The sequence below is a fragment of the Patagioenas fasciata genome, chromosome 3 (genome assembly GCF_037038585.1).
Source record: "Patagioenas fasciata isolate bPatFas1 chromosome 3, bPatFas1.hap1, whole genome shotgun sequence".
NCBI classification, from domain to species: Eukaryota; Metazoa; Chordata; class Aves; order Columbiformes; family Columbidae; genus Patagioenas; species Patagioenas fasciata.
Window position 1 is genome coordinate 721,769 of NC_092522.1, and position 10,516 is coordinate 732,284.

The 10,516-nt window shown below is 61.1% G+C and overlaps 2 protein-coding genes across 3 annotated transcripts in view; one reads left to right on the plus strand and one right to left on the minus strand.

The window, feature by feature from the left end:
- The window catches only part of XRN2 (5'-3' exoribonuclease 2), a 37,122-nt gene extending 33,588 nt beyond the window's left edge, over positions 1–3,534 (plus strand). For both annotated transcript variants that reach the window (XM_065834331.2, XM_071805579.1), the window contains one exon: positions 2,746–3,534. In XM_065834331.2, the coding sequence (XP_065690403.1) occupies positions 2,746–2,808 (63 nt within the window). In that variant the 3' untranslated portion in view covers positions 2,809–3,534. The remainder of the gene's footprint in view (positions 1–2,745) is intronic.
- A 2,644-nt stretch (positions 3,535–6,178) lies between these two features.
- On the minus strand, positions 6,179–7,317 carry NKX2-4 (NK2 homeobox 4). Its single transcript, XM_065835336.2, has 2 exons — positions 6,945–7,317; positions 6,179–6,837 (listed from the first exon to the last, which is right to left on the minus strand). The coding sequence occupies exons 1-2, from the start codon at positions 7,315–7,317 to the stop codon at positions 6,179–6,181; spliced, it is 1,032 nt and encodes a 343-aa protein (XP_065691408.2).
- Positions 7,318–10,516: the final 3,199 nt, after the last annotated feature.

The window sequence follows — 10,516 nt, forward strand, 5'->3', positions numbered from 1 at the left end:
CCGCCTGCCCACGTGCCCCGTACACAAACGCTGGTGTTTCAGGGTGCGGCACACGTGGTTTGTGTTTGGTCGCTGGGTGCCGTGGGCAGCGCAGTCGTTTTCACGTGGTGCAAATCCTGCCCTTGGCGCGTGTGCTGGGTGACATCCCGGTCTCCTCTGGTGTGCGGCACCGGCACTCTTTGAACCGGAACGTCAGCGGTGTGTGTGAAACCCTGCCCGTAGCACTTTTACCACTTCTCTGCTTTATGTTTTGTTTTCTGTTCTGGCTGGGAGGCTCAGGTAGTGCTATCTATCACAACTGCTTCTACACCGTGATGTTGCTAGTGTGCGGGTTTTTGGGCAGCTAACACAATAAACCCATGTCCTGTCGAACCAAGTTTGTAGGAGAAGAGCCTTGGGGTGTTGCTGGGGGAGGTTTTTGCAGGGTGCCCTGTGCTCCCCTGCCTGGTGCAGCCTGGGGGCTGCTAACACTGTCCTGGGCATTGTCTGCGGCCGCAGGATTGCACAGCGCTGCTGAAAAGCTCTGTATTTCTGGAACTCCAGTCCGGCTGAGCCCTCAGCACCAACCAGACCCCTTCTGCCCCCACTCCTGCCCCGCAGCTCCTGGTGCAGAGCAGCATCCTCAGGCTGGGCTCAGAGCCGCCAGGAATTGTCCTTGGCTCCTCCAGTGGTTGTGGGGATGCTGCAGCCAGGAACGGGTCAGGAGAGAGAGGCCACTGAGCTGTGTTGCTCCGAGTGTGATGGGGAGGGGTCCCCATACAAACCCTTCCAGGGCTGGTTTTGGCTGCAGGCTGGGCTCAGATCACACGAGGTTTCTGGGGATCCTGGCTGTGCCACCCAACCGCTCCCCGGCGGCTTTTCAAATATATTGTGAATTTGGGTGAGGTGCATCGATAGGATCAGCTTTCCAAAATCTTTCGTTTTGTGTCACACAGGTTTACCCAAAAAAAAAAAAAAAAACCAGAAACAAAGGAATAGAAACGTAATTGCACTAATCTGTACCAGGGGCTGCTGTGACAATGCAGAAAAACCAGTGGGGGATTTTGGTGCTGGTGGAGTCTGGGCGGTGTTTAATTAGGGCTGGAAAAGAGATACTTGAGAAAAGTCTGTGTGCTGTACCCTTGATCCTGGGTGGCGTAGGTGGGCGCGTTTGCAAAAGGAATCGGTGCTTGAACGAGTTCGTTCCCAACCCTCAGTCTCCGAGTGTAACCGCTACAGCCTGGCAGGGACAACCGCAGCTGTTTGTCACCCGGATGGGTCCGTGTCGCTGGTGGGTAACGCTGCAGTCCTGCCCAAACGCGGGTCACCTGTCACCAGCACGGGACGTGCCTGCTGGGTCATGAAACCGCGTCAAAACCGGGTGGTGACAACGCTTTGCTTTGTATTCACCCACCAGGTGCTGCTTAAGGACAGATCTTTCAGCTCAAGTAAATTTGCTTCCTTGATAAATTTCCTTTTCGGTTGCTTCACTTTCCAACTGGGTTTTATCTCCTTGTAAATTTTTGTTGCCTTTCTTATTCTGTTGTTGTTGTTGCTATTTTAAAATGAACTTTCAGATGTCATTATTTCCCCAGGGCTGACAGCGCTGGAGTAAAATTAGAGGCTACCTTAAAGGGTTTAGGGTGCAACACCAATAATTGAATCCAACATTGCTGCCTGAAAATTTCAAAGCTTTAAAGCCTTGAAAAGGGATTCAAGTGGAAGTGGTGACACATAGCAGCATAAATAATTATCTTTGGTCCCTTTCACCTCTGAATTCTTTTTTTACAGCATACACAACATGGGCTGAAGAGGTTAATAAACGCGCTGCTACAAAGCGCTTACAAAATTAATGCAACTGCCATGGATATGGGTTGCTCTCTGGGGCTGGGTATGTGGTGGTGTCTTCCAGCTCTTCTAGAAAACTAAAGAATAAACTGGGTTGTGTTGTGTTGGACACTTTTGTTTTAGTCTGCAAGTCCAGGACATGGGAACTGGAGCTGTGTGCAGGGGTTGCGGCTGTCGGTGCCACTGGAAGGATTTTCAGGGGATGTCGTCCACTTGTTCCCTTTTTAATCAATTACGTTTGTCTTTGGATTTGATTGTAAAACCTTCCCGATGGTGGGAACAGCGAATTCTGTTCAGGGTCCTTCGGAACGGGGGTAACCAGTGGGTTTCAGCTCAGGGGGTGGGTTTGCTCTCCTCGGCCCCCTGGGACGGGAACGGTGCCTTTTGCTTTTAGAGACCTGGAGGGAAACCCCTGCCCGCCGAAAGCCCTCCAGGAACAAACGAACAAAGCCCAGAGCTGGTGTCAGCCATCGCGTTGCCTTTCTGCTCCCCGCCATGTGTCACGGCTTGAAACAATCCAAAATGTTTCAAAGCGGCTTTGTATGAAACTTCCCAACAGGATTTTCACCGGATAATTGACGTACAGAACGCCCTGTCTGAATTTAAATACCAAAATGTGTCTGATTCCCAAGGTGGGATTTAGGCATCGTTACTGAAAATGAACGAGCGCTGAGAAACGCGGCTTCTGCAGCAAACGCATTTCTTTGCCGTTAAAATACTGATGTGTAGAAGCGCGGGGTGCGTTGGTGCCGCGGGGCGCTGGAGCCGGGCTGGGCGCTGGAGCCGGGCGGTGCGGGTGCTCAGCCCAGCGCGCACCTCGCTCTGCTTTGTCTGCTTCCCGTGGCGCCGGGAGCTCGCCCAACTTGTTTACTGCCGTCCTAATCCAAAAAATAAACGCTTGCTTTTGTTTGTTTGCAGGGATACGGCCCCGGGAGGCCCTACCCGCTGCCACCTCCTTCGGGAAGATACAGCTGGAATTAGCTCTTCGCTTTCTTTTGATTTTTTTAAGTATAGAAAATGGCTGGGTTTTATTTTTTTGTTCTTTTATTAATCGGGGGGAGGGTGGGGAATGGAATCCTTCCGAAACATCCCTGTACTTTTGAAACTATGTGCACATTTCTTACCAAACTGATTATTTTTTTGCTGCGGGGCTCGGAAATAACGCATCGCAAAGTCCGGGTGGGCTCGGCTCGCTGCTTGGAGCCGTTTGATGAGGTAGGAGAGCGGGTTCGTCTTCATTACGTGTGCGAGCTGCGCTGGCTGCGCCTGTCACTCCAAACGCCCTTCACTCCACACACAAGAGCCTCAAAACAGCCGGAGTTCGGAAGAACGCATAGAAATGGGGTTTGATGAACTCGGGGAGGACGGGGCCAGCGCGGCGCTTGGGGACGCGGTGGCGCTTGGGGACGCGGCTCTCGCTTCTCCTTCCTCCTCAGATGCTCCTGGAATTTCTGGCGGAGAGGAGAGCTTTTGGACTCGGAAGTAAAGCATTTCAACTCCCACAACTTGTGCCTGTTTTTGACTTTGTTATTGTAACACAAACAAGCACGGGGAGTGTATTTGTCTGTTTTGATATGTAATTTAAAATAGCCGCAAAGTGCAGACTTTCCATTCATTTTTAGCACTCTTTCTAGGGATTTTCTGTGTGAGCGTACCAAATCAGTAAATATTTTTATTTGCTTTATAAAGTGGCTTTTGAAATTCTGAGCAGCATTGCGTGGTTTATTTCCAGCCCCCTCCAGAACGCGTTTGCGTCTTTTATCTATACCTGCGTGCACGCACTTATATTCATTCCATGGAATGAATTATTTCCTGCACAACCTCATTATAGTGTTTAAAATCTTAGTTTAATTTAAGAAAAAAAATTGAGAGCATTCAGTTAAATGAGCAGCATTAATGCTGATACAACATTTTTCTGTTGTGCCCCACTTGGACTCTTGCATTAAATGTATGTATCATATATATCAGTAAACTTCCCAGCGCTGCTGCTGCCCCTGAGCAGGGTTGCAAAGCCCAGCGCTCCCAGGACTGGGTTTGTTCGGGTTCTTCCTTCAAGGGCCTGGATTTTAATCACCAGCAACGAGGAAAAAGACCAAGACCACTGTAACCTTGGGAGGAAGAAATCACGAAGCTGGATTCATTATTTTCAAGTGATTGAGGGTGGAGCGGAGTCCTTCATTGTGATGCAAAGGGTCGCCATCCTGCCCGGAGCTGGGGGACCAATGGCCTGCTCCCTCCGCCGGGAGAATATTTGGGTCTCAAAAAAGTAATTTTGCTTTTCGAGCAGAACAAAACCAGCAGCCAAGGTGAATTTTCATGCAAATGCAGCGGTTGAGTGCGAGGCCGGAGGAAGGAGCGGGGCGAGCGGGGCGGCTCGTCCTCATGGGCTTTTGTCCGTTGCTCCGCGCCTTTGGGGGTGGAGGGCACTAAAATGGGGCTGGATGGGGGTTCCGGGGGCTGCTTGGAACGGGCTGGTCCCTGCGGGTTCCCCCTTGTCTGCGGGTCTCAGAGCGGCCGGTGCTCCCCAGCGGAGCCAGCGCTGGGCCCGGGGGGCTGCGGGGCACCGGGACCCTGGCAGCGAGGCCGCGGTTCCTGTGCCGGGGCGCAGGGAAGGGGCGCAGGGCCTGGAGCAGCCCCCGGGCCGGCTGTTGGTTTGCTGGGTGGCCCTGCTGCGTCCCAGCAGAACCGGGGGACGCGGGGATGGCCCTTGGGGACAGGAACCCCGTGGCCGTCCTGAAACGGCTCTACCTGTCTCAATCTATGTATTTGCCAAGCTGAAGCCCCCCACCAGGGCTGGAGGGGGCTTCGCTTTCCCGACCGCGTTCAGGCCCTTCGTGCAAGCCGGGGAGAAACGCTCCGTGCGAGCGCGGCCGGGGGTGCGAGCGGAGCCGCCGGGTCCCTGCGCATCGCCCGGCCCCGGCGAGCGGGAACGGAGCGCAGCGCCGGGAGGGGATGGAGGTCCCGCTGCTCCCCACCCGGGAGCCGCCGGCAGGGATCCCCCTTCCTCTCCCGGCCCCGCCACGATCCTTGGGCTCCCTGCAGCAGAAATGCGTTTTAGCAGCCCCAAAATCGCTCCTTCACGGCGCGGAGCCCCCGGAGGGGCTGGGGAGCAGCGGAGCGGAGCAGCGGCGGGGGCCGCGGAACCAAATCCCTTCGGCGTCTGAGAGGGAGGCGGAAAAACGGGGGTTTGGGGATTGTCCAGGGATGGTCAAGCCGCATCCGTACGTGCACCGAGAACGAAGCAACCAACGCTAGAGAACACCGTTTCCTTTTATTGTAAAAAAAACAGGCGGAAACTTCCGAGATGCGTTTCCCGGTGTGCCGCATTTCCTCGGGGAAGAGGCGAGGGGCCGGACCCCGCGGGCCCGGCCCGGCCCAGCGCTCCCGCCGCTCCTTCTGCGACCCCGAGCGCTGCGGGGCCCGATTCCCGCTGTCCCGGCGGCTCCCGCTCTCCGCCGCCCGTCGGACGCTCAGCAGGTGCCGCGTTTGCGGCGCTGTCTTCGCGTGTACATTCGTTTACTGAGCAATAGTTAATAATAACGAGAAAAACGGTTTTTTCCCCCTTAAATCTGAGCACCAGTGTTCGAGAGCTCTTCTGCCAAAACACCCTCCGCCGCCGCCGGGCTTGGATTCGTTTTATTTCCGTGCTCCAGCCGCTCCCCGTCCTCCAAAAGGCAGCGCCTGCCCGCCGCTCGCCCCGCTCGCTGCCTCCTCGACCTTGAGTTACAATTCAATTTACCTTCAATCAAATAATAATGAAATTGCACTTCAGGGGCACCCTTATAAAATTAATTCTGCTGAGATAAGTTGCACTTCAGAAGATTTATTGTTCGCCTTCAATGGGTCTGTAAGGTATACGCGGACCGGCGCGGGCTCCCGGCTGCCTGCGGCTCTGGCTGCCGGTGTCCGGCCGCAGGAGAGCGGGCCCGGGCCGGGATCGGAGCCCCCGCCCCGCCGGCCGCCCCCCGGTCCCCCCGCCGCCGGGCGCCCCGTCGGGGCGGTTCTCCCGGGCGGGCCCCCGGCGGCCGCGCACCCCCCGCACGAAGGCGGACGGGACACGGAGCCACGAACACGCCGCACACACACACGGACACACGCACACACACGGACAGAGCCCGCGGCCCTGCGCGCACGCCCGGCCTCCGCCCGGCCCGCTGCGGCTCTGCCTTCGAGTCCGACCTTTCAAAACCCCGGAAAGTCTAAAAAAAAACATGAAGCGAGGGCGGAGGGGGCGCGCACAAAGCGGGGGCCCACGGGCGGTTGTCGGGGCTCCCGCAGGCGCCTCACCGGGCCGGGGCGGCCGTCGGGGCCCGGAGCGACCGCGGGGCGGGGCGGGGGTCGGACACACGGATTACCACGTCCTGCCGTAGAGCAGGTTGGGGCTGACCATGCCGCCGTTGTAGTCGACGCCAGCCGAGTCCATGGGGGCCAGGGCGGGCACCTGGCCGTGCAGCGCCGGCGGGCTGGGCGAGAGCTCCTCCAGGTCGGCCGCCTGCCCCAGCGAGCCGGGGTGCGGGTGAGTGGCGGGGGCGGCGGCGGGGAGCGCCCCGGCGGAGGCGGCCGGGGGCGGGGGGGCGGGCTGGCCGGGGCCCGGGGTTCCGCTGCCCGGCGGCGGGCAGGGTTTGCCGTCCTTCACCAGCACAGGCACGGCGACGCGGCGCGGCGAGTGCTGCTGGCAGAGGCCACCGTCGGGGTGCAGCTGCTGGGCGGCCGCCTTGTCCTTGGCCTGGCGCTTCATCTTGTAGCGGTGGTTCTGGAACCAGATCTTCACCTGGGTGGGGGTGAGGTGGATCAGGCTGGCCAGGTGCTCCCGCTCCGGCGCCGACAGGTACTTCTGCTGCTTGAAGCGCCGCTCCAGCTCGTAGACCTGCGCCTGGGAGAAGAGCACCCTCCTCTTCCTCCGCGGGGCCGCGTGGAGCGGCACGATGGCCTTGGCGCCCTCGGCGATGCCGCTCAGGCCGCCCATCCCGGCCACGTTCATCCCCGCCGACGGGCCCATGAACCTGGAGACTGAGCGGGACAGGCGGCTCAGCGCCGGCGGCCGCCCCGTCGGGGGCAGCGGCTGCCCACGCTCGCCCACCGTCCCCCGCCCGCCGCCGCCCCGCGCCCGCACTTACTGCTGGAGTAGCGGGGGTCGCCGCCGGCCCCGTACCAGCCGCCGCCCGCCGCCGCGCCGCTCCGCATCCCTTCGGGGTAGGCGGGCAGCTCGCCCATGTTGCCCAGCCCGCCGTTGCAGTAGCCCCCGACGGCTCCGTGCGGGAACTGGGAGACGCCGTGGGGCATGTGGTAGGCGGCCGTCCCGGTGGGCCCCGCCACGACGTGCTGCGGCACGGCGGCCGCGCCGGGCACCGGCGGCTGGCGGTAGGGCCCGAGGGGCGCGCCCAGCCCGCCCGCCCCGTCCATGCCGCCGAACTTCTTGTAGCTCTCCTCCATCGGGCTGAGGATGTCGGTGACCGAGAAAGGCGTCGTGTGCTTGGGGCTCAGCGACATGGCGCGACAGGACGGGGCGGGATGGGCCGGGCCGGGCCGGGCGCTGCCGCCGGCACCGGCGAGCCGTGCGCGGGCGAGGCGCGGCGGCCACCAGCCCCGGGCGCCGGTAGCTCGCCGTTTCTTTTAGCCCGGCGCCAGGTTTACGCCAGACGCGGGGGGGCGGAGCGAGCGCGCCCGGCGGGGGAGAGCGGCGGCGGGCAGCCCCGTCCCCTCCCCGCCTCCCGCCGCCCTCCCCGGCCCCCTCCTCCCGGCCATTGTCCTGCGCCCGCCGGACGGCTCTTAAGCCCGGCGGCCCCGGGGCAGCGCCGGAGCAGCTCCGAGCGTCCCCGGCCCGGGCCGAGCCCCGCGGCCCTCGCCCGTAAGTACCTGCCCGCTCCCCCCGCGGTGCGCGGCGCGGCACGGCCGGGGGGCGCGGACCCGACGACAGAAGTCGGGGAAACCCCTCTCCGGGCCCGCTTCCCCGGGGCCCGGCGACCGCGATCCAGGGCAAGGCAGCGGGCTGACCTCGGCCCCTCGGGGCGGCGGGACGGGACCCGGGGGCCGCCGCTTCCCAGCCCCGCTCCCGCGGCGGTGCGGGCCGGGGCGGGCACCCGCGCAGTGCCGGCGGCCCTTTCAGCGATGATGCTTCGTTTGCGGTTTGGTTTAGGGTTTTCTTTTTGGTCGTTGTTCGTTTGTTCGTTGGTTTTGCGACAACGAAATGCGCCCTCGGGGCTGCCCGTGCCCCCGGCTGAGGGCCGGGGCGGACGCGGGACGGACTACGGGTTGCGGCTGCGGCGATTCCTGCGGCGGGACCCGGCTCCCGTCGGGGGGCAGCGGCTGGGGCTCCCTCCTGCCCGTCCACTGCTGATGGAACTGAGGGGGCTCTTTGACGGCCCTTTGCAGGCTGAGAGGACGGGGTGCAGCCAGAGGCCGCGGCCAAACTGCCACCCTGTCCCCCAGACCGGGGCAGCGGGGCTCGGGGGGGCGGGCACCCGGGCACTTGCCCGCTCTGAGGGGCCGTGGGGACCTGCGGGCGGTCCCTGCTCGCTCTGCCGCGGGGACACGCGACGGGGCGGCCGGGCGGTGCCGAGCGACGGGCGGCGGGGAGGGCTCCGCGCATCTCTGCGCGGGTGTGCGCGCTCCGCCTGTACAGCGCTCTAGGTGTGCGCACCGGGCGGGTGGCGTGCTCCGCAGCAGCCAGCGGATCCGCACAAACACCGCGGGTTCGCCCCGCTGGTCAATGCGCTCTCTCAGACGGGGGCTCGGGGGCTGCCTGCGCTTTCTGGCGCTGCTCCCCGACCCCAGCCGGACCGGGTACCCTGGAGTGCCCTGGGGTGCCAGCCCACCCGCACGGGCTGGAGCACCCACCCGCGCACAAACCTTGCGGGTTGGGGACAAGCAAGGCTGCGATTTCCATACAGACAGATAAAACTTGGCGAGTCCGATGAGCAGCACCTGCACTGCAGCCCCCGGGCGTGTGTCTGTCCGCTCCCGCTGTGTGTCCCCGGGCCGGTCCAAGGGCCACTCGCGGCCCTTCCCCTGCCCCGCTCCAGGAGGGGCTGAGCCCCATTCTGGGGAGTCGGGGGTGCCCCACACCTCGGGACCGGACTCTTCCCCTCCCATCCCCTCTCCACACCCCATCTTTGCTCTGATCGCTTTGGTGAGAACTGCTAGGTAAAGCACCTCCAGCACTGGGGGGATCAGCAAAGGAAAATAAAGGATAAAAAAATCAGAGAGAGGACAGTTCTGCTTGCTAAAGTTTGTGCTTCCCCCCCAAACAGCCCCGGTGCAGAGCGGCAGTTAGAGACGTTCAGACCTCTGCTGCTCCCTCTGTTCCGCTCTCCCAAACTCCCCCTCCCCACCCATTTCACCTGAGACACTTTATTCCGTTGCAGTTTTCCCACAGGTCAGGCACAATTCCTGGCACCCACGTTATTTTTTCCAGCGCCTGTTTCCTCCCTCCCCGCTTCACAAAACCGTTTAATCCCCCTGCTGCCGCCCCCCTCGCAGCGTGCTGTCCCTGCGGCTGGAGGTGACCCAGCTGCCTGTCCGGGGGGGACACAGCTCTGCCCCCCGAGGGACAGGGCCCCCGGCAGAGCCTCCAGTGTCCCCAGCCCAGGCCCCGGCCGTACAGCTGCGCTGATCTCTGTGCTGCTGAGCATCATGTGAGCTCAGCTCTTACTTCACCAGCGTCTTCCTCAAAGGGCTGATGGTTATACTGGTATTTTAGTTTATATTTTTCCTGAAGGGAGTTTTCTGTCCGTTTTGGAGCTCCTGGAAGCTCCATCCTCCCCGGACTTACAGGTCCCTCTTTGTTGTTGGGGCAGTGGCATTGTCCTGAGGGGTGGGGATCAGGCCTGGAGCCCCCGGCCAGGCAGGAGGAGGGAGGGGGACCCCAGGCAGCCCTGGGGGGACACAATCCTGGCGTTAACCTGCACCTTGGCAAAGCAAGGACCCCAGAGCAGCCCCGGCTCCATGCGGGTGAGACCCCCGGGATGCGGCTGGGTGGAGATGGGCTGGGAGAGGCGGTGAGCAGCGTTCCTGCTCCTCTTCGGGGAGGGACGATGCTGGTCCTGGTGCCCTGGGGACAATTCCCTGCGGGCTGCAGGGGCAAGGAGGAGGTTTGGGGTCTCACTGAGGCCTCGGTGCTGCTTTGGTAACAAACCAGACGAAACCAGGTGAAGGGATGAGCAGGACTGGCCCCGTGCACATGAGCCTGGCAGGTGTCACCTTTTTGGGGTCCAGCACAAGGATGTGGCCCGTGGAGCAATGGGCAAGGTCCCAGCACCTGCGGTCTCCACTTGTGCACTGAGACATTTAACTGTCCAGCCAACAAAACTCCTCATGTTTGTTTTACACTAAAAACACCCCAGAATTTTTCCCAAATCAGTAGCACTTATCAGTAGCATAACATGGTAACCAAGGCTTTCATCATTTCTTAAACCAGGCACTGTAATCATCCTGAAAATGAACCTTTGGCAGGGTCAGTATCAAATATTTGGTCCTTGCTGAAATGGAGCGTTGAGGTGATGTTTCCCTTGGCTGTTTCACTCCAGCAGAAACGCAGCACACCCCTTTGTTCCAGTTCAACTTCGGTGGCTGCATTTTCTGACGGGGAGATGTTTCATTTGGTTAGGATGTGCTGGGCTGCCGGTCAAGAAAATCCTATTGGTATGGCAAATGTTTCACAAGAACAACACTAAACCTTCAAATCGTTCAC

What these genes read in the sequence shown, in the direction of transcription:
- NKX2-4 (XM_065835336.2), bottom strand. Translation starts at nt 7,317, where the DNA reads ATGTCGCTGAGCCCCAAGCACACGACGCCTTTCTCGGTCACCGACATC. An exon ending in CGACCCCCGCTACTCCAGCA is followed by an intron (nt 6,838 to 6,944) that starts GTAAGTGCGGGC and finishes TGTCCCGCTCAG; the next exon opens with TCTCCAGGTTCATGGGCCCG.